This window comes from Lacerta agilis, chromosome 4, assembly GCF_009819535.1.
Source record: "Lacerta agilis isolate rLacAgi1 chromosome 4, rLacAgi1.pri, whole genome shotgun sequence".
Taxonomy (NCBI): domain Eukaryota; kingdom Metazoa; phylum Chordata; class Lepidosauria; order Squamata; family Lacertidae; genus Lacerta; species Lacerta agilis.
In genome coordinates, this window is record NC_046315.1 from 26,741,635 (window position 1) to 26,769,218 (window position 27,584).

The following is a 27,584-nucleotide window of genomic DNA, read 5'->3' on the forward strand; positions in this document are numbered from 1 at the left end:
TACTTTAAATTGCTCCTTTTAATTTCTAAAATAAATTTAATAACAATGTGGACCAAATCATGGGCACAGCTAAATATTCTTAGTTAGAAAAGCGTGCACTTAGTGAGAACAAAGCACACCAAAATTACTCATATAAGCATGTCACGTTAAATAGTTTTCGTAGCTTACTTTATCTTCCACACTTGCGCATTGTTGTTGATATATGAATCATTTGTAATTGTTAGTTTGTTGTAAATTGTTGTATTTTTTTTTAGATTTGTGCTTTCCCCAAAAGATTATTTCACATTTTCTTTTTTTTCCATTTAAGATTCCAGAAGCTTATTTTATTAGAGATCCTCATACTTTCCTCCTTACAAAGGACTTTATTAAGGTATACATACTGTATTTGGTGCAGAGAAATCTCACAAGACCTTAACTGCATGTCCTCACAGGTTAACATTTTCACATGCATTTCCAGCTACTTGAAATAGGAATGGTTAGTTGGTTAACTGAAGCATGCTTGAAAGGAGAAGCAAAGCTTGTCTACAAAATACTAACACTTGGATGAGTCTGCAGCCTGGGAGAAGAGCACCCGGTGAATTTTCTGGACTTTTTTCATGGCTGACTTGGGATATGCTTGCATTGTCAAGGAGTGTGTTGACCTATCTCTTTGATGCATATTGATTATGACAATCACTCTCCTTTCCCTGCAGGCCATGGAGGCACAGATACAGAACTTTGGACAGACGCCATCTCAGTTGCTTATTGAGCCACATCCGCCTCGGAGCTCTGCCATGCACCTGGTGAGATATAACTGCTTGTTGGGAATTTATTTCCTCTGAATCTGAGGATCCTTTATAGGTCATAAAATACCAATTTAAGTAACACTTTCTCTTTATGTGCCCTGAGTTCCCCACAAACACTGTATGTTTTACTCTGTGCAGATAAATTGCATGATTATAGTATAATGGTAAATTTGTGGCTTGACAGTCACGGATTTTGTTTTCCCCAATTCCTTGGTTTTCTTTTAACAAGTCCCTATCATCATGAATATGTATTTGATGAATACTATTGTGCAAAATAAAAAAAAGCCTAGAACATTTTCTTATGGTGGGGATCATATTGCAAGAAGAGAATGCAGCATTAGGAAATGATTTATGTGATTTATGAACACTGGCTACTTGTCAGAAGGGAGGAATTGTAGTTCAAATCATGTGGGAAACCTCCAGCCCACTCTCTGGAGAGGACACAGTGTGCACTTTTAACTTCAGTTTGAACTCCAAAATAATTCCTATCCATTCTTTTGTGTATTTATTCCAGAAGAAGAAAAAATCCATTATTCAGCTAAAACTGGAAACAATGGGATCTGTTTTTATTTTTGCTCTTGGTTTGGAACATCATAACTATCAGGATTTTTTTTTTATAAAGTTTCAGTCAATTTGATAGTTTTTTTTAACTTATCAGAAACATAGTATAAGTAATAATTTTGGCAGCACTGAACTTTCCCCATTTTAATAAGCAATAATAAAATAATAATAATAATAATAATAATAATAATAATAATAATAATAATAATAATAATAATAAATTTATTTATATCCCGCCCTCCCTGGCCAAAGCCGGGCTCAGAGCGGCTAACATGATACAAGTAAAAGGTAAAGGTAAAGGGACCCCTGACCACTAGGTCCAGTCGTAGATGACTCTGGGGTTGCGGTGCTCATCTCGCTTTATTGGCCAAGGAAGCCGGTGTACAGCTTCCGGGTCATGTGGCCAGCATGACTAAGCCACTTCTGGCAAACCAGAGCAGCGCACAGAAACACCGTTTACCTTCCCGCCAGAGTGGTACCTATTTATCTACTTGCACTTTGATGTGCTTTCGAACTGCTAGGTTGGCAGAAGCAGGGACCGAGCAATGGGAGCTCACCCCATTGCGGGGATTCAAACCGCTGACCTTCTCATCGGCAAGCCCTAGGCTCTGGTGGTTTAGACCACAGTGCCACCAACATCATACAAGTAAGACAATGCATTAAACAAGCGATCAATAAATTAAGATACATCCCACAATTAATTCAAACAAATTAAAATTAAAACTGGACAAGTGGCAATGTTCAGGTTAAAATTGAAGGCGGTTAAAAACAGTCATCAAGGCTGTCTGAAATCTTTAATATGATATAAAAAGCAGTTTACATTGTTAGATTAAGGACAAGATTGTCAAAAATCCTAGATTTCAACTTAGAATGCATAATGCTTCTGGAAAAAATTTTCATTAGCAGTGTTCTCATCACTCTTAGTTGTCAAACATTTTATTTATTTGTTATTCAAAGACAAAAATAGCTGTTTATATACTTATGCATACATGCCTCCAACCCAAAGAGCCTAAGGGATGTCCATGGGTTTCTATGGGCTTGAGGAGGCACACTAGAAGTTTTTTTTTAATTATTTTTGAAACAGCAGTCATACATGCTTGCATACTTACCACATAATGCACACATGGGGCTGCCATTTTCAACAGAGTCCCATGTTTCTTCTTAAAATGTGTAGTTTTTTTGTCCTGTAGGTGCCATTAAAATCAGTGTTGCCATTGTTAACTGGTTGTTTTTCAGCCGCTGCATTATATATAATGTAAACCTTATGAAAGATGTAAGTGGTGCGTCTGTTTGATTGACACTGTCTCTATATGAAGTGCTGTAACTATTGAGATATTCTTTCTGTTAATGCTGACTTTATCATTTCACACCCTGTAATGATAACCCAATGGACCTTAACCATACCTCTTCTCTATTTTCCCTTGTGTAATGCTCCAGCAATAGCTTTGCTAGTTTTGGTGTCCTGTTCTTGTAGCTTAGATGTGCATATAACATTGTTCCCCCTGTATGTGCAAATGCTTCCTGATTCACTTAACCTTATTTTCCCCTCAGACCTCTTCACTAATTGTGTTATCCCTTCTGTTTTCTTCTGCTCTCTTCTCCTTTCTACTCAACAGTGTTTCCTTCCACAGAGTCCACTTATGTTTAAAGATCAGATGCAGCAGGATGTTATAATGGTTCTCAAATTTCCATCAAATTCTCCTGTCACACATGTGGCAGCCAACACGCTTCCGCATCTTACTATTCCTGCCGTGGTAACTGTGACTTGCAGCCGACTTTTTGCAGTGAATAGATGGCACAACACAGTAGGTATGTCTCCCTAAAGAGTGTTTGTCTTGAACTTTCCACAAAGAATTATTTTAGTTGCAAATAGATGTTATTTGGACTATTGCTATACTTCAGTTGTTGTTGTTGTTGTTATTTACTTCCTACATAACCTCTCTAAGCAACATAGAATCGTAGAGTTGGAAGGGACCCCGAGTGTTATCTATATCTAGTCCACGGTTTAAAGCCAAAAACCTAGCATAAAATCAGAAACAATACATTCAAGTAAATTATTTATTATTATTATTTATTGACTTTATTTATTGAATAAAACAACAACAGCGACCCATACACAGACACACCAAAACAGCAGAAACGTCAATAGCAGAAAACATTTCATCAATAAACATCAGAACATTTATTGTGATGCGTCAAATGCCTGGGAGAAAAGCTTTTATCCGGCACTGAAAGGATGTTAATGTTGGCACCAAGCAGACCTTACTTGGGAGAGCATTAAGCAGGGAGCTACAACTTAAAAGACCTTCCAGTGGTCTCCACTCTCTGAGAATGCACCCAGGGGAGGGCCTCACATAACAACCAAAGGTTCATATTTGGAGAGGCACATTGAATGAGGCTTGGAAATGTACACGCAACCACTGCAGCTGTGCCAAAAGCAATGTTACATGATCAATTTACCCTGAGCCTGTCGGCAGTATAGCCTGTCTGCACTAGCTAACTTCTTCAAAGGCACTCCCGCATAAAGCACACTGCAGTAATCCAATCTTAAGGTTACCAGAGCATTGATTACTGCAGCCGGGTTTTGCTTGTCCAGATAGGCTTGTGGTTGAGCCCCCAGCCTAGGCTGGTTTAAGACACCCCTCACCACCAAGGCCACCTGTGCCTCAAGCAATCAATAAAATTTATTCGACCGTCAGTCAGTACACAATCATTATCCATACAAAAATTAAAACATCTGAACATCTCAAGGAAATTAACACTAAAACATACAATGAGAAGGAGATTATACATTTAGACCCATGTCAATACTGTCGATTTTAACCTTACGGCGTTTAAGGGCCAAAAAAATAAATTTGGCCACCAAGATAGTTGTGGTACCAGTGAAATTGTTCAACAACAAAAAAACCTGTCTTTCTCTGTCTACTAGGCCTAGGCGTGGAGCTATAAGTTTTTGTCTAAGATCTGCATAAAATGGGCAGGTCAAAAGGATATGTTCAGTTGACTCAACTGCTCCCTGGGCACAGGGACAGGATCTCTGGGCATATGGAACTCCCCTGTATCTTCCCCACAAAACCGCCGATTCCAGAACATTTAACCTAGCGGCTGTGAGGAGTCTGCAGTATTCTACATAGTGGATTTCCGCCAGATAAGGGGCTGGTGAAATCTGGAATATCTGATCCCCCCAAAACATCCCAGGTTTTACAAGGGCAATAGCCTCTTGTCTAGCAATGTCCCTCAGTCTTTGAGAGACCACAACTTTAGCTTGACTGAATGTCATAGACTCCAGGAAGAGATGTGACAGTCCCCAGGTCTGTAGTTCGTTTAAAGTCTCTTTTCCCCACGATGATTGGAAGTCATCGGTGCCTCAAGCAACAGCATTTGCTTCAGAAGGACCCCCAAACTACAGACATGCTTTTTGAGTGATTGTGTGCCCATCTAGAGCAGGCTGCACACCCCTCCAGCACCATCTCAGTCTTCTGTGGATTAAGCCTGAGTTTGTTGGCTGTTGTCCAGTCCACTATCATAATCAGACACTGTTTCAGCACATTCACTGCCTCATCAGAAGTACATATCACCAGCAGCACTGATAGCAATGCACTCCACTGGTCTAAAATTAGATATTTGGGTACAGCGTAGTTTTCTTCAGGAATGGTCTTGCCACTCTCTCAGGTTGCCTGGAACCACTCCATCTTGTAACAAAACATTATTGTATCCTTGGCCCAACCGTCCCCTTCTTGCCTGATTTTCTAAGCCATTTTGTCCAGAACACCTTTGCTGTAGGCCATGGGTAGAGACCCTCAGGCTTGGGAGACCCTCCTTGAGAACACTTCCAGGCTGCCTACTCTCCTACAGGCCAATCCTTCTGAGTGCTTTTACCTGACTAAATGTCTCTTCGAACAGTGATGGTGCTTCTTACCTGCCTAGAATGAAGATAGAGAGATCTGTGGTATGTGAGTGAGGCAACCTCTCCCCAGCTGCAGTGTAGTCTACTAGGAGTCACTTTTGTCTCTGGCCCCACCAACCACTGGCATGTGGCCCTTGGAGGATTGTCCACTGGGGAATGTAGCCCTTAGGTTGAAAAGGATTCCCTGCCTCTTTCCTGGGAAAGGGAGCCGAGAGCACTGTTTTTCAGTGGCCTGGTGGCATATGGCCTCCCTCCCCTCTCAAAGCCTAGGGGGTAATGTTTACAGAGTGGCATCCTACCAATTTGCTATAATAGTCTGCTGTCTCAACTTCAGTTTAGATCAGCACTCCCATACCCTCCAGCATTTTTCCAATGAAAATGGGGACGTCCCATTTCATAATGATAATTTTAATATTTATACCCCACATGTCTTACTGGGTTGCCCCAGACACTCTGGGCAGCTTCCAATATATATATAATAATAATAATAATAATAATAATTAAACAATTTAAAAAAAAACCTTCCCTATACAGGATTGCCTTCAGATGGCTTGGGGGTCAGATAACTCCATACCTTCCAAAATTTCTCCAATGAAAATAGGGATATCCTAAGGAAAAGTGGAACATTCCAGGATCAAGTAAGAAACCAGGATGGCTTCTCTAAATCAGGGACATCCCTAGAAAATAGGGACACTTGGAGGGTCTGCACTCCAAGCTGAGTTCAGACATGGACAGGAGGTCATAGTGGGCTCAGGACCAGAAGGTGGTGTAAAATGGTGTCCATTTTTCTGCATTGAAATATTTGTGCATCTTCCCTTGGTTTCTTGCTGTTCGAAGTAGGACAACACCTTTTTAACCTGAAGAGGTAAAAATAGGAACATGATCACCCTGCAGTACAGACCCATTAAAGTGAGGTGAAATAATACTTGTACAGTCCTCACTAGCTTTTTTCTCTCCTTTACTATGTAGGCCTCAGGGGAGCCCCAGGATATTCTTTGGATCAAGCTCATCATCTTCCCATTGAAATGGACCCATTGATTGGTATGTCAGAGAATATAAAGTATCTGTTTATTAGTACGTGATGTGTTCAAAACATATTGAATTTGCTTCATAATGAATTAGAAGACTTCAGGGAGGAGGGAAGGACCATATAGCATTTGCCTTGCATGCAGAAGGTCCCTAGTTCAATTCCTCCTTTCTCTAGGAAAAGCTACTGCTTGAAACTCTGGAGATCTGCTGCCAGTCAGAGCAGGCAATACTGTGCTAGATGGACCAGTGGTTTGCCTCAGTACAAGGAAGCGTCCTTTGTTTCTGACAGCAATTACTGTCCACCCCTGGCTTTAAAGAATGAAAAAAAAACCTGCAGTTTTTAATATCAAAGAAATAACAGTTATTCCTGCTTCTTTGCCTCTAGCAACTGGTGTCAGAAGTATATATGCAAGTTGCATATACCTGTCCCTTTAGTGGTCAGTGATAGTCCTATCATCCATGAATCTGTTAAATTCCCTCTTTAAATCTATCAAATGTAGTAGCCATCACTGCATTGTGTGCTCTGCAAATTAATTATGCGTTGTGTGAAGAAGTCTGCCCTAAATCTGTGGCTCATCTATTTTGCTGCATACTGAAATGACATTTTCATTGAGTTGCCATAAGCCCAAGAACTTTTTTCTGGTTGGCACAGCCATTTTAGATCTCAACTATGTGCACTTGAAGTTAGAATTTATTTCTTGTTTGTTTGTTCCAGTATGCATCAAATCTCATTTGTTGGTTATGCACCCTGTTTGAGAAAACAATAGTTTGCTTGGATTTTATCATCCTGAATAATTGGGTGTAAACCACAAAGCTGCCTAATTTTGTTAGAAGATGCACAATTTCACATTTGTGAAATTGGCAAAACATTTATAGGATGGGGCACAATAATTGAAAATTGAAATTAATAATTGCATCAATTTACGTTAAAGGTGTTGCACTAGCCTAGTGAATTGATGGTGATTTTAGATTGGCACAGCAGCAGGTGTTAATTGTTATGCAGATGTAAGTCACTCTGGCCATAAGTAGTGACAATCAAACTACTTTTTATTTGAATTGAAGTGTGCATAATAGCAGTGAGGCAAGAAGCAACTTTTCCATACCACATTTTGATTGCTAGTATTTAATCTCATTAAAGCTAAGGCAAGATATGCAACTAATACGAGGGGGAGGGGCAATGGACCATATAAACAAATCAAATATAAAATATAAACTGCTTGAGTTGGATACCCCATCGTATAGGTATGTAGGTATAAGAAAACAAAGGCAGATGTCAGTGAAGAAACCTCTCCAGTCAGCAAGATACAATGTGCAACAGATCAATGAAGCAATCTTTCTCAGTCATCACCCTACTCCCACAGCTTATGAACCAAGTTGCACAGATCTGACCCAACAATAAAGACTTACATGTTTCCTTGGTGTATTTTCTTTTACTTTAGGATAATTCCCTAGAGGGGTTGATGGGGTGGGGTGGGGAAACTATTGCAGTATGAGCTGGAAATGGGGAAAAAATGTTTGCATTGGATGCCTTCTATATTGGACCATAGCTGTCAACTCTCCCTGCTGTTTCCCAATGCTATAATAAGGGAATTTCCCGCAAAAAGAGGAAAGGTTGACAGCTATGTATTGGACAAATTAAGGCTTCTTCTCCACATCCCACTTCATCTGGAAATCAAAACCTACCACATTTGGGGTGGAATCACACCAACTGTTTACCCCATAGTGGATGCATAAAAAGTGCTCACATTCTGGTTCTAACCTGAAGGAAAGACAATCATTTTTTCTCCCCTATGGCCAAGCAGTGAGCCAGTCATTATGATGCCCTTAGCTTCCATGTTACCACTTGGCCAAGGACTACAAATGGACAAACCTTCCTATAGTTAGAATTGTCTGCAGAATGCTTTAAATTAGCCACTATAAACTTAGTTGTCATATGATTCCAGCCCTGGAGACGAGAGGTTGGGGTAGCTCAGAGGGGAATTTTTGAAATAAACTAAGGGTGGGTTTTGAGATAAGGAAGCAATTTCCTCTTAGACAGATTGATCAGTAGCCCTAGAAATCTTTTTGCCTTCCTTGGAGCCTGAGACATGCATCATCAGGAACTATTTGGTCTGAAGGCATGTTAATCTTTTCTGGGTTGTGAGGTTGGTTGTGAGTCTATGGCCATTTTGTCTTCCCAGTTTTATGATGTTTCTTTCTACTTCAATGAGTTTCAGATTTCTAAAAGCTTGGGACAACCATGTTACCATTAAGTCCATCTTCCCAAAATTAAATGGTGAAAATGTTTTTTTCTTTTTCGGCAGCTAATAATTCTGGTGTGAACAAACGGCAGATCACAGATCTTGTGGATCAAAGCATTCAGATCAATGCTCATTGTTTTGTGGTCACAGCTGATAATCGCTACATTCTTATCTGTGGTTTCTGGGACAAGAGCTTTCGAGTTTATTCCACAGAAACAGGTAGGCCTTGCATTATAGTTATTTGCATTTCTATTTGTAATGCTCTAAAACATAAACATCAGTAACACAACATTTCTTTGTTGTAGGCAAGCTAACTCAGATTGTGTTTGGCCACTGGGATGTAGTCACTTGCCTTGCAAGATCAGAATCTTATATCGGTGGAGACTGCTACATAGTCTCTGGCTCTCGTGATGCTACATTACTGCTGTGGTACTGGAGTGGCCGACATCATATCATTGGTGACAACCCAAATAGCAGTAAGTTCATAAATTTCTGTAGTTTATGTATGCATGTATGTAGTGTTTGCCTTTAATCATCAATTTTTATGTTTAGAATGACAGTAAAACTTTGTAAGCACTGTTTTATAGTAATCATAAATTGTGGGCTACATGTTTGTTAAAAAGTTAAAAATCAAGTAGAAATAATATGCATAATACCAGATAGCTTGCCACTTTGGGAAGAACAAAGCAAGCAGTTATAGAGCCTTGATAACATTTTAAGTAGCTTTTCCAAATTGTCCCCAAGTATAAGTCATAGAACTTTGTATTTTACAGAATCTTGTTGAAAATACATGGACTGTTCATCTTATTCCTGTTGTGGCTTTGTTCTATCCCCCCCCCCTCAGTGTTTACTACCTCAGCCATCATGACCTCTCCAGCAGTGCGAAATTAAACCCTGTGGAGGCCCCTGGGCAGTCAAAATCTTGGCGTCCCTCTCGTGCACACATTCTAGTGGGATCACATTGATTGTAATTTTTGTTCAAGATCAAATCAATCTATTTTAACCTTTGTCGCAGGGCCCCTAAAAGGGGTGCAGCCTATAGGCCGGTGCTACTCTGCCTATCTGGTAATACAGCACTTCTCTCTAGAGCTGGCATAGCCAGCTGGTGCTCTCCAGATATTGTTGGACTACACCTTCCATGATCCCTGATCATTGGCCATGCTGGCTATAGCGGATGGGAGTTGTAGTCCAAAACATCTGGCCATGAGTGCAGGAACAATATATATGGCCCTCTTCACTTGCCATGCCACAGGACCATAAAAAACAAGCTGAAGAAGGCATCCATGCCGAAACGGGGCCCTGTCCTGGTCTCCCTGGTTTACACCTGACACGCATTGGAGAAGCCCTGACATCCATCTCTAAAAGACTTTAAGGAAAATTTTCATATGAAACTATTTGTTGTTTAAGACTGTAATTCTTTACAGAATTGATAATACGTTTGGAATTACTTATGAGTAAACGTATGTTTTTTTGTTAAAACCTTTGGCCAGAGTTCTTATTTGGATTCATTACAATGCCACAGGACCAGCAAGGTGATCTGTTGATATTTCATGAAGATTGTAGTGCTACCCAACTAATTCCATCATACTTCCTTCATACTTCCTTGATACTGTAATTGTTGACCTGTGACTAAATTCACTGGGTTTCCTCACTTATTTTACTACCAGTAGTGGCTGTATCCACCACTTGTGATGGCAGTATGGTCAGCCCCAGATCTTATATTTAAACTGGGCAACACAGTGTTAAGTCAACAGAGCAGTTATATTAAGAAATATTTCTTTGTAACATTTACAGTTCCTGCACATTTACTGCCAGGAGATTAGGGCTTATCTTGTAAGAAAAATGAAAGTGAGATGTACAGTGTAGGTTAAATCCAATTAGTTAACATCTTTAAAATGAATCTCTAGGAAGATGCAGATGATATTTTCAGAAAAGGATTAGTTTCTCAAAAGCTGTCATCTGGAGACACAGATAAGATATTTTATATCGCAGAGCATAAGGAGGTAAGGAATTCAAAAGAAAAATGTCAGGTTACAGTAATTATGTGGGCTAGGTGCTTGACTTTCTAATGATCCTTTAAGCTGAAAGACAGTTAATTATCAATTTCAGCTTCAGTGCATCCAATTACTAAAAGGAACTTCAGTTATTTCAGAAAATCATATAAAGGAGGGTCTCTCCTTTCCTTATTTTGGTAAATCAGCACTTGTAAACCTGTATTTTGAAATTTCACATACATGTGCATGTATACATGACACATGTTTCACCTCCATATTTTTGGTTTTGATCATTTCTAAAAGAGAAACTAAATTAGTTGCCTATACATTGTTAAGATGCCCCATTGCTAGTTCTTCTGCTATTCATGAGACTGTGGATGCAGTCCTATGCACAATACTTACCTGGGACTGGGAACAAGCCCCACTGAACCCTTCCGAAGAGACATATATGGAATTGCACCATGAGGGGTATTAGCATGTGCCAGTTAATGTGTGCAACAACCAGCAACAACAACAACAACCCAGCGGCTTCATGGCTGGTAGCTCCTCCTCTTCTTGGCACCACCAGCAGCAGAAGGCTCTTTCAAACCTCCTTCCCCTCCACAGCAGCAGCAGGAGGGGAAGGAGCAGCCCACTGGAGTTGTGGACATTGTGGGACTGGCTCCTACCCAAAAATAGGGGGGGGGGCAAAAGGGCTTGGCTCCCTGGAGCTGGAACCCCTGAAAGCTTCTTATATTTGAAAATTTCCAGCAGAAAAGAGTTTACATTTTTTTTTAAGTAACAAATTTGATGCTCTGGACTGTGTAGCATATGGAGGGAGTTGGGCCTCCATGGAAGCTGCAAGCTATTTAGGCAACTAGGAATCTATATTGGCTTTTGCTACAATAGGACTGGCAAATCTGTTACAGCATTGAACTCTTGTAATATGCTGCTCTGTATAGATTCTCAGCACCTTCCATGCCCCAGCCCCATTCATTTCCCCCCTTGTGTGCAGAATGCAGTTTGAGGTTTCATGATAGGAGGGTACAGTTTTTGGACTAGGGTCCAATGCCTGTAAAAGTTGGGGCATGTGAAGTGCTGATATCCTGGGTCACTGTTCCAGATACTGTTTTGGATCAGGCTGTGCAAATAGTAATAGTTAGAGAAAACAGGTGTTTATTATACCATTTACTAAACTGTTCCACCTAAACCATTTCTATAACTAGGTGAATCTAATTCTGACTATGAATTTGCATCGTTTCTTTTGCATCTCTAGCCTGCACTAAATAGATGACTTGCTATATCATACACAGACACAGACACACACACACACACACACACACACACACACACACACACTTTTTAAAAAAAAGGTTGAGGAAAAAATCTGAATCTTTGAGCAAATACCCAAATAGCTGAAATTGCAACAACGAAAGTGAAGGACAGATGTTTTCTTCTGAAACTGACACAAATTCAGAAACTAATTTGGAAGTGATAAAAATTAATTTGCACACTTTAATTGGAACCTTCTCCTTGCATGAAAAGAGGGAGAATGGAGCCAGCAGCTTGTGCTAAGAGCTGATTGAATTTTTTGTCATGTAGGTATGCTGGACTTGGCCGCTTATCCTCTTGAGCCTATCTGTGCAATATATTGCGTTCAGCCTTTGACTGGTTTCTTTAAAAGGATCAATGCTATTCCTGTTGTGTCCCCAGAGTCTGAAACTTCATTGATCTTGGGACTTGACATTTCTCATTACATACCAGATAGTCACCAGAGGTGTTAGTTAATGTTGCTTTCCCTGGCCGTGTTTGCATTGAGCACTATGAGCACGTTGTGTCAACCAGCCCAAAGCTCAGTTTGTGGACCAATTAAAAGGAAATATCCCTTAAAGGCACTAAAGTGCATTTTGTATCACTTGACACATTTTACATATGCTTAAAGGGAAAGTTCAGTACTTCAGTAAATGACTGTAGTAAACAGCCCCGTGCATTGGAAATACTAAATGTGTCTATAAAGAATTCCAGGGAGAGAGCAATATTGATTTTTTGAATAACACTTTTCAAGGTATTTTAAGTCACTTGTAAGTAAATATTTCAAATCTAAAAGACTCTCTAAATAAATTGGAAGGAGAGGATCATTAGACTTAAAACATCCCCTGCATTTGTACATTTTATTTCTTCCAACTTCATGTTATTTGAGAGGTGGCTAGTATAGCAGGCTTTGTTTGCACACTCAGATCTGTTGTTTGCAGTGTAGTTTCTTCAAAATCACATTGAAACTGTGTTAGGCCAGCTCAGGGGTAAAATGACTTTTGATTGCTTAATGAAAAAGGTCACACAGTTATAGACTCACATATCTGTGTTTGCAATCAGACTTGCATGCATGCTTGTTGTGCCCCTTGTATTCCACCATTTCCTCCCACAAAAATATAGCCATGTGAATTTTGTATGCCTTATTTCCTGTCCATTGTGGGACAGATACAACCCCAGGTTTGGTGTAACTTTTCGGCTTCATAGGAAGCTCCCTTAGGCCTTGGGGAGTTAATATCAGAGCCCAAGAAATAGTCATAGGGCAGGTGCGAACTCACTTCAGGCCATGGCTTGTATCAAGCCACAAGATGGCATTCCCAGCGTTCATTGTTGTATTTCTTGTCAGAATAGCTTCTCTTCCAGCCCATCACTCACAATGAAAATAGGAAAGAGACTCCGAGAGGAGAGGTGGTGGCGGCAGCAGCAAATCCTGCTTTGACCTCCCTCTCCTCCCAAAAAACAGCACAGTGAATTGGAATGGGTATCTGCCCATTCTGCATGTGTGGGAAGCAAGGGAGCAGAAGAAACATGGGCAATGGAGGGAGCCAAGAACACACACCTGTTTGCTATATGCTGCATATTTAAAGTGCTTACATGTGTCCGAGCCTTCACTTTCCTGAACTAGAATAGGAATAGCAATGTCAGGCCTGCTGGTTATCTCCAGCCCAGAAAGATCTGGGCTGCTTACCCACAGGCAGGTTGTCGTAGAGAAAAGTAAGGAACAGTGCTTCCCTGGGATTTGATCCTCAGGATCTTTTGTTGCCTCTTCCTGGTCTATAGGTAATAGTATAAATGCTTAGTTTTCAGTGCTCTTGGTTTCCTTCAGATAAGAAAACTGTTCTGCCAAGGATGAGATGCTTTGATGGCTCCTGCTTTTTAAAACAACTGTACTGCTGTGCTTTCTAAAACTGGGGTGTGGCAGGAGAGAGAGAAGTTTCCATTGCACCTGAAATATTAGGTTGCAAGGAAACGAGCACACCTCAGAATAATAATAATAAAAAGATTAATAATATTTATCTGTTTAGATTCGGAAGACGTTTGGTCATCCACAGAAATCAAATCACATATTATGTCCATTGCGGAGAACAAAAGCGAGCTTCTTATTTTAAACTACATTGAGGGAACTGTTTTGGTAGCTTGGTCTCGTATATTTTATCATTTTGCCCTGAAGTGATTCTACTGCAGATACAGAGGTGCCACGTTGGGGAAATTACTGTGAGTTCAAAGTGATGCTGTTTCAATTCACAGTGGTCAAGTTTCACCTGCAGCTCCCCTGGTGCCACAGCCTTTAACCTCTCGCTGCATCTATCAGTGGTGATGTGCTGGTGACAGAATATTTTACTGGATTGTGAATGATTGCTAAGGTCCATGACATTCTGCCTTTTGCAGTGAAATGTAATGTGGGGTGAGATTTCCTCCCCCACACAGTGGCTTTGTTGGAAGAATATATCTCTGATTAAAACTGTATTTTCTTTCATTTGTCCCTAAAGGGTGAAATGATACTCACTGTTATTGCAAAGCTATGATTGATTCTAAAGGCTTTGGAAAGCATAGTATAGCTAGGATTTCTTTAAAAATTTGCTTTCAGGGACCATATTTGTCCTCGTGGGCTCTTGCCTTGGCAAATGAAGTGGATCGCAGTACAGATTCAATTTAATTATAGATAACCTGCAGCTTCAGTGAGAACTGTGTGTTTGGTATTCCAGAATCATGCATAATAGAGATAATAGGCTGGTTTGCCTTTCTTTGCTTTCCTTTCAACTGTCAAAGAAACTCTCAAGGTTTTTCAAGGGCCAACTCAAGTAATTCACATTTGAGAATAGCAATTTCAAAATAAGAATATTGTAGAATAAGTTCAAGCCCTCTGCCAGCTGTAGTTTAGCATCTTTCTGAAATATGCAATTGAGCCAAGACTCTTTGTCTCCTGATGTGTTTCCTATATGACTCTTTGTGCTGAACAAGTTGCCCATCTCTAATCAAATGCTTCATGTAGCATATGCACAAATGCCACTAGACTTTTAAAAATTGCAGTCATCCATTGTAGTCGTTCCCTGTAACGGGCTGTTGTGTCAGGAAAGGTGAAAGGACACAAACATCTTCCAGAGGATTGCATCATTCCTTTACATAATTTCTATTTTTCACCTCCATCTCCCTTATGCTAGCAATAGAGAATCAACAAAACATGCAGTAAACCACAGAAACGGCCCCTTCCTATCAAAACCTTGCACATCCTGCCCAGAGACACAGAACAGATGTATTGCAGCCTTTCCTAGCTTCCTTCTTGTTTTCACTGTCACGCACGCACACAATCCTTTCAGACAGTGCTGGTGCCAGTCCTGCATACACTTTCACAACAGGGAAACTACTCTCACTTTCCTTATCGTCTCCATGTACACCCCAAATTCTGTAATAACCTTGTTCTTCTCTGGCTTTTTTCTACGCGCATATGGGTCTTTGTTCTCCGTGGCAAATATGTATCTGTTTATTTTGAAATGGAGGTTTGGACTGAATTTAATTTATTTCAAGTGGTGGATAATCTGAGACATACAACAAAACCTGTTTCTAAACAACTCTTTTTTTGCTTGAAAAGTGATACATTAAGACTTAAGAAATTCCAAATGTACACTTTCCCTTGCAAACTTAATCCTGTTGTGCAAGTGATGTCAACTATGGGTGCATTTGTTACACATGTGGAAAAATCTTAGGTTTTGGGGGGGGGTTTCCAACCTGGGGGGTGGTATTGGACTAAGCTTTACTCAGAGTAGACCTGTAACTTAGCTATGTCCATTAATTTTAATGAGTTTATTCTGAGTAAAATTTAGTTGAATACCACCCAGAATGTTTCCCAAAGTGCACATAGGAACACATCAAAAGTGGCCATTTTCAGAACTACACTTACAATTAATATATGACTGAAAAGCTGTCAGGGGGCAGTTTGGGAGTGGCATAGTATCAGTAATCATGTTTTTAGACATGATTCCTTTACATTCTCTCCTATGTCTTTAGTGTACTTCAAAAATCACAATTTCTCTCTGCACATCAATTAATGTACATTTGAATCAACTCTAAAGCATGGATCAAACAGCAAACTAGACACCACATGACATTGTGCATGTGCAATTAACATGCACAGTTGTTGTTGTTGTTGTTGTTGTTGTTGTTGTTGTTGTTGTGTAAGTAACAGCTGTGGGGATGCCTGAACAACCTTAGGATTATGAAGAGGTGTGCAGAGAAGGTTTAACTCTTTCTCTCCTGCGTGGTTTTACAAAAAAGGGGCTTCTCTGAAATTCCTATTTACATTTCAAGGGAAGGCTCTTTTGATCTCAATGGAAGCTTCCACTGAAATGCAAACAGCAGCTTCAAAAATGGGAGACTTGTCAAGGAGAGGAGAGAAGAGAGAGAGAGAGAGAGAGAGAGAGAGAGGTAGTTTCTCCCTTCCATCCCCATGGCCCTGGGCTGTTCAAGCTTCCCTGAGCCTGCTATTTACATAACCAAATAGAGCATGCTAGTTGCTGTCATGTAATCGTGACCCAACATATTCAAAATGTACAAAGCTGAGGTTCTCTGGTATCAAGAGAAATGGGAGGACAGTGGGAGACCTGATCAAACTGTAGCACGTGGGTATGGTGGGTTCACAGAAGAGCTGGCCTTTCACCTGAGTGCATAACTTTAATGTTATACTGCTCATGCAGGTGAAGTACTAACATGAGGAGTCCCTCCCAAGTCACCTATTGACCTGATGTCAAAACTGACCCATTCTGAAAGGATCCTGCCTTTTGGCTAACTCACTTCATTGAAGCAAGATCCTCCATATTCCAAAGCCTTGAAAGATCAGTCCACACCCTATGGGACTCTGCTGGCCCCGGGGGTGCCCGGCCCTGAGGACTCCAGTTGGGAAGACCAGAAACTCACCCGGGGCTGAGTGGGGCATGGTCAGCAGTCCCAGGCAACAGCGGTGGGTCCAGTGAAGCAACCAAGTCCTGGGACGGGGTGGCGGTAGGGTCAGGTAACAGTCTGTGGGTCTAGCTGGGTAGTCAGAGGTCAGGAACACACCAGGGGTTCGTCCAAGAAGCAGGATCAATGTCCAGTCCAAGGTTCAGCAGTCCAACAGGGAGTCAGTCCAGCAAGGAGCAAGGCAGGTAGCAGGGCAAGGTACAGGTCAGGCATAGACACAGGCAGGCACACAGTAGCAACTGTGTTGCTCACACAACTTGGGGCTGGGACTGGCTGGCTTTTATCTGCCCCGAGGCATAGGGTGGCCCCAATCGTCCGGTGACTCGCCTCTCCTTCTGGCCTGGAGGCAAGCACTCCTCCTGCAGGAACTTAGTTTCCTTCACCTCTCTGCCCTGAGCCTCTGCAGCTCAGGAGAGGCTGGTGGGTTACCGGACCCAGGGGCAACCTCAGCTTCCTCTGACGGTGCTGAGAGTGGAGCACCTGCAGGCAATGGGTCGTCCATCCCATCAGGAGCCAGAGCAGACTCAGCAGGTGCCTGCACCTGAGGATCCAGCACAGGTGACGACCCTTCAGGCTCAAGCCCCAGCCCTAGCTCTCCTGGTTCTGGAGGCGGGGAATCCTGTGCAGGCTGGGATCCCTCAGGTTCAGCATCCGAGTCTGAATCCCAGGCCATCACAGGGACCTTTGAACAGGAGGCTAGACTGAGACAAGAAACCCACACATACAAAGTTTAATAGAAAGCAGGAAAACCCAATACAGTTATTCCAGTTTGGGAACATTTGACAGAGCCTGACCCACATCTTGGCCAAAAGCTTTCATGGTTTTCATAGTAATTTGACCCTTCATAATATTACTGCCAACATATTCATGTGGAGCTTAAGTAAGAAAGAATGTGAAACACACACACAAAAATGTGAACAGAATTTCCTTTCTATTTGCATTACTGAACTCTGTATATTCTGGCTTATGTTTTATTGTTATTTATAAAACTGGTTTTATTTTGCAAATTGCCTTGTTTTCGCAAAGAAAGGCAATTCTATAAGTGCTGACGTCTGGGCACAGTCTGACTATGGCTGCGCTCCTTTATCTCAGGTTGGGGACAGAGAGTGGCGCTAGGGAGGGAGTTGTCGCCGCGGCACTCCTTGGTGTGTGGAGTTCCGCAGGGCGCAATCCTTTCCCCGATGCTTTTTAACATCTTTATGCGCCCTCTCGCCCAGATTGTCCAGAGTTTTGGGCTAGGTTGTCATCAATATGCTGATGACACCCAGCTTTATCTATTGATAGAATGCCGCCCTGACTCGGTCCCAGACACACTGACCAGGTGCTTGGAGGCTGTGGCTGTATGGATGCGTGGGAGCCGGTTAAAGTTAAATCCTTCGAAGACAGAGGTCCTCTGGCTGGATCGAGACGACATGGGGTTGGGGGGGGCAACTCCCATCTCTTGCGGGGTGCAATTAGTGCCAGCGCCTTCTGTCAGGAGTTTGGGTGTAACCTTTGACGCCTCACTTTCCATGGAGGCGCAGGTTACAGCCACAGCAAAGGTGGCATTTTTCCATCTTCGCCGTATTAGGCAGTTGGCCCCCTACCTATCTCGCCCTGATCTGACCACAGTGATCCATGCGACGGTCACCTCCAGACTTGATTACTGTAACTCGCTCTACGCGGGGCTGCCCCTGAAGCTGACCCAGAAACTCCAGCGGGTGCAGAATGCCGCGGCGAGGCTCCTCACGGGGTCTTTGCCACAGGACCACATTCATCCAGTGCTCTACCAGCTGCACTGGCTCCTGGTGGAGTACAGGGTCAGGTTTAAGGTGCTGGTTTTGACCTTTAAAGCCCTATGCGGCTTAGGACCCTCATACCTAAGGACCGCCTCTCCTGATATGTCCCGGGTAGGACCTTAAGGTCCTCAAATAATAACTTTTTGGAGGTCCCGAGCCACAAGGATACTAGGTTGGCTTCAACTAGGGCCATGGCCTTCTCAGTACTGGCCCCGACTTGGTGGAACAGTCTTCTACCTAGCCTTTAGGTTGGCTTCAGTTTAACCCTGATGTTTTATTCTTTTGGTGTGGTTGGTGGGCTACTTAAAAATGAGGCTGCAGTCTAGATTAAATTTTAAATTGTATTTTAATCTGTATTTTAATGAATTGTTTTATGCTTTTGTTGTGATTTTATTGGTGTTAGCCGCCCTGAGCCCAGTTTGGCGGGGAAGGGCAGGGTATAAATAAAAAAAATTATTATTATTATTATTATTATTATTATTATTATTATTATTAAGCACTAAATAAGCACCAGCCAAGGTGCTATGAACCAAGGCAGGCATCATCCATAATTAGGCAGCCTGGCTAGACAGCACATGGGACACAAGTGGTCACACCAATATATTGGGCAAAGTTGCAAGTGATCTTAGATTTGCACCCACATCCTCTGGAAAATTGCAGTTGCTTGGAGTGGCAAAGTCTTGCAGACTAATCCTGCCAGTATAATAAATATAAGTGTGTGGACTGTGCCACTTAAAATAATTCTTTTCAATCTATTCTTTTTCATGCAAATTATAGTACCTAGCATTTTATTGAAAATTCTTTCTAGTAGCACCTTAGAGACCAACTGAGTTTGTTCCTGGTATGAGCTTTCGTGTGCATGCACACTTCTTCAGATACACTGAAACAGAAGTCACCAGATCCTTAAATATAGTGGGGGAGTGGGGAGGGGTATTACTCAGGTTTTCCACACTTATCAGCCTATCACCCATTCCCACCACCCTTCTGAGTAATACCCCTCCCCACTCCCCCACTATATTTAAGGATCTGGTGACTTCTGTTTCAGTGTATCTGAAGAAGTGTGCATGCACACGAAAGCTCATACCAGGAACAAACTCAGTTGGTCTCTAAGGTGCTACTAGAAAGAATTTTCGATTTTGTTTTGACTATGGCAGACCAACACGGCTACCCACCTGTAACTAGCATTTTATTGTGATTTTTTAAAATAATTATTTTTTAAAAGATGTTTCCCTAAAACCTCTGGTCCTAGTGTCATATGAATGTACGTTGCAATCCAATATTTATTTTAAAAGCTTATTTTCAAACCATGCTTACATTTCTAAATCTCATGGCTGGACTTTAAAATATTAGAACACACCACATGTCTTATAATTTGTTGCTGATGAATTATATTTTACGTGAGATGTCTTACCTTTTTGTGTGTGATTTGTTTTAGGTGATTATCCTGCTCCCAGAGCCGTTCTGACTGGTCACGATCACGAAGTTGTCTGCGTATCAGTGTGTGCCGAACTGGGACTTGTCATAAGTGGTGCTAAAGGTCAGTTGTCAATTTTAGTCTTACAAATTTGAAACTTCCTCATCAGTAAGATTTGCCTCAGGATAAGTATAATTTCATCCTCCTCTCATTATCCTACATGCTATCTATTTTAATTTCTGTACCCTCTGCAGAGCTTCATCTGCCACCAGCCTGCCTGCTTGTAAACTTCCACCACTGCCCTCAGCTACCATGGGCTGCTATGAGCCCATGGAGGTTTGCAAGCATCCTAGCTGCTGAACTGAAAATTCAGTAATTAATTGTTTGTGAATAGTTTCAGCTTGTCTGGTGAAAGTGGAAAGTTTTATTCTTAAAAACTCCTAGATATGGGAATAGTTTTTGAGGTGTGGAAAATTGAGTATCAATGATGCTTATGAGTGAATGAAGGACCAGAGGCAGGAAGGCAGTAAATGGGTTTGCCCACGTGCTGCAAACTGTGTGTACAAATCATGATTTGAATGGATGCATCTAAGAAAATGCCACAGTCATTCTGTGTATTGAATTTGTATACATGGTTCCAGAAGAGCTGCTGTGCTTTTCTCTTGATGCCAAAGGGACAAAAAAAGTCCCGTGGCACCTTAAAATCCAACTAATTTATCACCACACAACCATTTGTCTCAAAGAAGCTAGTCTGCTGCACAGTATACTTAAAAACAAGACAAAGCTGTGTAATAGTTTACTTCCTGGGTAATTTTCATACAATGATATCCAAGATGTGGCTGAAAGGATGTATTATTCATTGAATATCTTGGTTTTTGTATCAGAATGACAAATCTCTTGCCACAGTAGGGTACAAAAAGGAGTGTGTCATTCTCTTATATTCAGAGTCACAAACACAACTATTTAAGATAGCACCAAACTTCAGCTACAAAGTGTTCCTGCTGTACAGATACTAAATATTTGATAAATATGGACAGGGTGCAATGACTTAGACCACTGACTTGCTTCAGAAAAAAGTATCATTTTAAACATTCATACCACAATTGTCAGTGAGGTAGGGAAATGAAGTGGTGGGTGATCCACCACTTTCATAGACCTCCCGGCTTGCATTAGGCACCAGGGTAAGGGAAGCAATGTATCTCCCTTTTGTAACCAGTGGGAAAACTGCCTAGACCAGCTCCAGACTTGCATGGCTTCCTCTTGGGGAAGCGAAGTATATCCAAAACCACATCTGCTTTATCCCTGGAGCACTGGGGGGGGGGCAGCTATAGTAGCAGCTATTGCCTGCAGAAACGCCACTGGTAGATGTTTCTGTGGGTGTATTGTAAGCCTCTGTGCTGGATGTAACTTCCCCAGCAGAATTTCTCCTGTTTGTTGGCTGGAAGGAACCTCCACCTGATTCCTAACCTCTTCCAGCCAGGAGATTTGTGGGCTGGGATTGTTCTGCTCAGCAATGGGAATGTGAAAATACACACACACACACATGTGCACACTACTTGAAAGCGATTCACTGTTTAAATGTATATTTCACTTTGCTAAAGCGCCACTTTAGATCAGAGGCATATTCTTTCACTGTTTATATACCAATATGTGCCATCTCTGTATGCATTTGGCATAATTTAACTAAATTATGTGCCTCTCTGTTATATATACTGTATTATTTGTCAATATACAGAAGGACCTTGCCTGGTGCACACAATTACTGGAGATTTGCTGAGAGCACTCGAAGGAACAGAAAACTGCTTGTATCCTCGCTTAATTTCAGTATCTAGTGAAGGCCACTGTATCATCTACTATGAACGAGGCAGGTTCAGCAATTTTAGCATTAATGGAAAACTCTTGGCACAGATGGAGATCAACGACTCAACCAGGGTAAATATTTCCTCTCATAACTTATTATGATGTATAACAAGAGTAATGCTTGAAGAAGTCTCATGAGAAATTAGTGATCACTGGAAAATTAGGGATCACATTTACTGGAAAAACGTCTCGGCTCTAATTCAATCTAGAATTGAACTCTCTGTTTTTAAAACTGAGCACTTGATCATTCCTGTATATCTGTTTTAAACAAAGATTTTAAAGTGTCTATCCTTTGAAAGTTTACATGGCTTGACATCTGTCCTCCCTTGACTAGGAGGCAAGACATGAATACAGGGCCCTGAGGAGTCCAATCCATCACTGACACCTCGGGGAGAGTAAAGGGAGTTCTTGAGGTGTTACTGATGGCACCTTTGTTGCAGGGCAAAGTCAGAAATGATCCATGGTGACTTCCAGCAAAGCCTTCTTTGCTCCTGTCCTAGGCTGGACAAGGAAATACTCCTCTCACAGAAGCTGTTTGTGTTAGTCTACACAGCATTTAATGTCACTATTCATTTTGACTCATCTGTAGGCTATCCTCCTGAGCAGCGATGGGCAGAACCTGGTTACAGGTGGCGATAATGGAGTCGTGGAAGTATGGCAGGCTTGTGACTTCAAGCAGCTCTACATTTACCCTGGCTGTGATGCTGGCATTAGGGCAATGGACCTGTCTCATGATCAGAGGTAAGTTGCAGCCCAAGAGAAGCAGTGAGGCTCTTCAAACTTGTACATTTTATTTGTCTCCCCACCCCCAAGTAATTCAGCCTCTCTTTGAAACACACAATACAATTCACCTCTCCATGATTTCTGGATTAAGCAGTACAGCTTCTAATTTTCTTATTCAATTCTGCTGCATTACGGGAGACTTCTCATGCTGCATTTTCGACTGGGCTCCTACTTCCTTACATTTTAAAGATGGAGATTATTGTTATTATTTATTAAATTTATATACCGCCCTCCATCGTAAGATCTCAGGGCAGGTCACAGAATAAAATAGAAGATAAAAAGACATGTAAATAATTAAAACCAAACAACAAAACAATACTCCGCCCTTCCCACAGACACATTTAAAAGGCTGTAGAATAGTAATCAGTCAAAGGCCTGGTTGAAGAGGGATGTTTTCGCATGGTGCCTAAAAATCTATAATGAAGGCACCAGGCGAACCTCCCTGGGGTGATTCTACATATTCTCTCTACTACTGAATCAGTATGCAATTGTTTCTTTCCCTACACCCAAACACAAAATGGAATGTGATGAGCCAACTTACGCACTTGTGAAACATCGGCTTAATGCTATAAAGCTGTGACCCCCCATGGTCCGGATTGTGGATAGTAATGTGGTGTACCAGATAGATTCTCATGCAAGGACCCCCTTGGGATGTTCCAAGTTCAAATCCCTTCTCAGCTATGATGCACATTAGAAGAGCCAAGCATTAACTTCATCAGCAGCTGATGCCATGGAGCCACTCGGTATCGCTGCTGCTTCCCTGGATGGTTTGGCAGCAGGATGGCGGTGAGTTCATGGATGTGCAGGCAAACACTGACAGAGCCAATCCAGCATTTCTGCTAGTGAACCTGCACAGCTTTGACCTCACATCTGCCCTGCTCCACCTCCACACCTTTCAGGTAAGCAGCAGCAGTACCAGTTTTTTTTGGGGGGGGGAGGAATCCACAGCACTGCCTCACTGTGTCAGCAACTCATTATTTCTACCTTCCTTCCCCAGCAGGGCCAGCCCACCCATTAGGCAAGGTGAGGCAACCACCTCGGGTGGCAGGATCCACAGGGCAGATCCAGCCTCCAGGGAATGCATTGCCTGCCACTTCTGTAGTAGCATTGATGGCTGCTCCTTGGAGGCTGGATCTGCTGCCTCCTCAGTAGCCCCCACAATACTGCCTCTATAGTAGTCTCTTGGCAAATGAGAGGATCTGCTGGTCTCCTCCCACCCTAGGGGAGAAATGATGAGTGCTGCACTCTGGGGTCTCCTGAGCTCTGCACCCGGCCAGCATGATTCTGAGTAGGCCCCTTTCCCACTGCAACAGCTTTTTATTCCTAGTTCAACCACTGGGTAAGGTTGATTTGATTCCAAGCCCCCTTGTTCCTGATGTAGATCTTCACTCACCCTTTCTTCTCTGGGAGGGGGAGATTTTGTGGTTCACCTCAGATGCCTAAATGTCTTGAGCCAGCCTTGTTCCCAGTGCTGTTGTGAAGATAGTCATGGGACTATCCCACTGTACTTCCTTTGGAGAAGGGCAGGATATACATGTGTAATTTTAATTTTTTAAAAAAGAAATAATCTGGCTAGAATTCAACATGTTTCATTGTTGGCATGGTTTCAGCTTTCATTGACCAAGGCTTCTCATTAGCAGCACACCAGAGGGGAGATGGAGGCAGCCATGGCTCAATAAAAATCCCTCATTTCAGTCACTTGCCTACCCAGAAATACAGGTGAAACTCGAAAAATTAGAATATCATGGGAAAGTCCATTTATGTAAGCAATTGTTTTCATTAGCTACTGGAGTTTAATCACAGGTAGGTAGTCGTGTTGGTCTGCCATAGTCAAAACAAAAGTAAAAAATTAAAAAATCCTTCCAGTAGCACCTTAGAGACCAACTAAGTTTGTTCTTGGTATGAGCTTTCGTGTGCATACACACTTCTTCAGATACACTGAAAAAAGAAGTGAACCTTTCCATGATATTCTAATTTTTCAAGTTTCACCTGTACATCTGTGTTATGCAGCAAGTTAGATGCAGTAGCAGAATATCACATTTCCATCATTGTTCTTGTATGTCTAATATGATTCTATGATCTTTGGAACCAGCATAAGTATAGTTTGAGGGTGGAAAAACCTGACTGCTGTGAACATTTTTTTAAAAAAAATAACTCAGTATGTACAGTTTGTGTGTCTGTTTCTCTTTCAGGACTCTAATTACTGGCATGGCTTCTGGTAGCATTGTAGCTTTTAATATAGATTTTAATCGGTGGCATTATGAGCATCAGAATAGATATTGAACCGGAGTGAAGAACTGAAAGCAAAGGCGAAATTGAGAGCACAAGTGCTACTGAAAGGCATAATCTCTGGTGGAAAAACAAGTCTGCATCGACCTCCGTTGTACATTCCATTACACCCAGCAATAGCTGTCCATTGTAGTCAGCAACCATTTACTTTGTGTGTTTTTTCACAACCGAACACCAGCTGCTGCAGAAATGAGCTTGTATCATGTAAATTATAATGACTTAGGAGATGTTTTGGTAATTATTTCATATACATTTGTTTACTGAGAAAAGCTAGTAGAGAACACGTCACAAGAGACTTTTGAATATTCTGAGGAAACTTGTGTCTGGTTGTTACATTGTTTGGGGCCATGAACCTAGCATACATTTCCCATTTCCAGCCTCTTTTCAAGCTGAAAAAAATAATTAAAAGGATAAAAAACCTACGTTTGATACTTTGTACATCAGATGCACATCTTAACTTTAAAGGGATACTTTTGTAAAAGTAAAACCTTGTATAAATAACAAAAAAATGTTTCTTAACTTTATTGTGGAGTTACAACTTGCATGTACTTTAAACCTGAATGTCTTGATGAAATGGCGACATTCACAGATTGAAGTGAACTGCCTAAGGGCCCAGCTTGCATTTAAGGGTTGAAATGGGGCACAAGCCGCAGTTTTGTCATTGCCACTGAAATATGGTTTGCTCTTTTCAATCTCACGCCACCCCCCTTCTAAGTGGAGTTTTTGCTTATGACATGAAGCGTTTGGATATGAAGCCATTGTTTGCCATATTTATGCGTTGCAAGAGGAAGAGAAAATCCTTCCTTTATTAATTTAGTACCACGATAGAAAGGCAGGAGCACGGAAGAGAGATGAGAGGATGCTCGCGTGCTTAATACTCCCACCAAAGCAAGAGTGCTAGACTTCTAGATTCATCACATTTGGCATACTGTACATTGCAGGGAGAGAGCAATTAAGATTTTCTCTTCATTTCCTTGGAAATAAAGCTTGGTTAAAAAGGACCTTAGCTTCATTGGGGTTGTTCTTTTACATTCTTCTGAAAGTCACGCGTTAAGCCACATTCTCTGTTGACGGCACTTCATGTCTGACAATACTGTAACGATGATTATCAGGATAATTTGCCGCACATTCTACGGATCAAGTAACACACCCAGGGGTATATACACTTTACTTCATGTTTCTTCTTTGTATATTTGGTGACTGTATTGTCATAGATGTACATATTGTGTCGGTAGGGCTATGAGGCATGTAACAGGAATGTAATTTTCTCAGACTTTACACTCACTTGCAGTCATTTATTTAAAAAAGATTAAAACAAGGTAACGGATTCTTTGTACTGGCACCAGAAACATATCATTATTTATTGATGTGATTCTTATTTGTTCTCCACCTTGTATTAGTAAGTTTTAGCACTAAATACCTTCTTCATTGTTGTTTGTATTTATAAAATTCTGAAATCATGGGGAATCAATGTAATGATTAAGTTATTCATCATTGGTCTGTAAGCAATATCTTGAGTTTGTAGCTTAGAATTGGGAGAATATTGAACATCTGGAAGATAAGTTCATTTCATCTCAAGATCATGGTGAAATATTTTGGATATATAAATTCCTTAAGCTATTGTAACCATGTTTTATTGCAAAGATGTAAAATATGCCAGATGTGTGTGAGTTGGAAATCAAAAAGAAAAATAAAATATGCAAAGAATTCATGGATTGCTTCTCTTTTTATTGAACATTTGACCCAAATGTCATGTTGCTGGTGGAAAAGGAAATTCTAATTTTTAGTCAGATGCAGTGCCTGCAAAATTAACTCAGAAAGATGCAATCCATCCATAAGCTCAGGAGTGGTCCATGGAGAAGGACCCTGGCTAAGAACTTCCAGAAGAAGAGTTTGGATTTGATATCCTGCTTTATCACTACCCGAAGGAGTCTCAAAGCGGCTAACATTCTCCTTTCCCTTCCTCCCCCACAACAAACACGCTGTGAGGTGAGTGGGGCTGAGAGACTTCAAAGAAGTGTGACTAGCCCAAGGTCACCCAGCAGCTGCATGTGGAGGAGCGGAGATGCGAACCCGGTTCACCAGATTAAAAGTCTACCGCTCTTAACCACTACACCACACTGGCTCTCAGAGCCACTGCCAGACTCCTCCTCCCCCACAAGTATTTATAATCCAGTTTTCATTTCAACACCAGAGTGGAAAACAATGAAATAAAATCATAAAAAATATATAGAAAAAAGTAACTAAAACATTGCAGAATTCATAAAAGCAAGTCCAATAAATAATGAACAGATTAACAACTCTTAATTATAAAGCAAACTAAACTGCAATGCGAACAATTTGAATTTCCTTATAATTAAAGTTGAAAAAAAAGAGATGAGATAAAGGCAAATCGCTGTGCTCCTGACTTCAGAGGCACAATGCTAATTTAGCAAGAAAGAAAACCCTGTCTTTCCACTGCTAAGATTCCTATAGAAACTCATTAACACTACACAAGTCTTTCTGTTTCATTGGGTACAAACAAACTATACTTCATCCTTTTGACAAGTCAGCCTGAAAAACATTGCTGTAACAATGAAGGTTATATTACTTTGTATTATGCAGCTAGAAGGTGCCTGAAACAGTAATGAAACATATTCTGAATATACTCACTGCTGTTCCACCAACATCAAGGGGAAGATGCATGAACCTTTATTTTATC

General features: G+C 41.3%; 1 protein-coding gene across 12 annotated transcripts in view; it reads left to right on the forward strand.

Annotated features, from left to right (window-relative positions):
- NBEA (neurobeachin) overlaps window positions 1-26,594 on the forward strand; it is a 364,492-nt gene extending 337,898 nt beyond the window's left edge. For 5 of the 12 annotated variants that reach the window (XM_033146495.1, XM_033146498.1, XM_033146499.1 and 2 more), the window contains 10 exons: window positions 308-370; window positions 693-782; window positions 2,963-3,155; window positions 6,223-6,294; window positions 8,586-8,741; window positions 8,828-8,998; window positions 19,973-20,074; window positions 21,687-21,883; window positions 22,401-22,552; window positions 24,787-26,594. In XM_033146495.1, coding sequence (XP_033002386.1) covers window positions 308-370; window positions 693-782; window positions 2,963-3,155; window positions 6,223-6,294; window positions 8,586-8,741; window positions 8,828-8,998; window positions 19,973-20,074; window positions 21,687-21,883; window positions 22,401-22,552; window positions 24,787-24,877 — 1,287 coding nt within the window. In that variant the 3' untranslated portion in view covers window positions 24,878-26,594. The remainder of the gene's footprint in view (window positions 1-307; window positions 371-692; window positions 783-2,962; window positions 3,156-6,222; window positions 6,295-8,585; window positions 8,742-8,827; window positions 8,999-19,972; window positions 20,075-21,686; window positions 21,884-22,400; window positions 22,553-24,786) is intronic. The other 7 variants (XM_033146505.1, XM_033146506.1, XM_033146500.1 and 4 more) reach the window with 3 other exon arrangements.
- The last annotated feature ends 990 nt before the right edge of the window (window positions 26,595-27,584 follow it).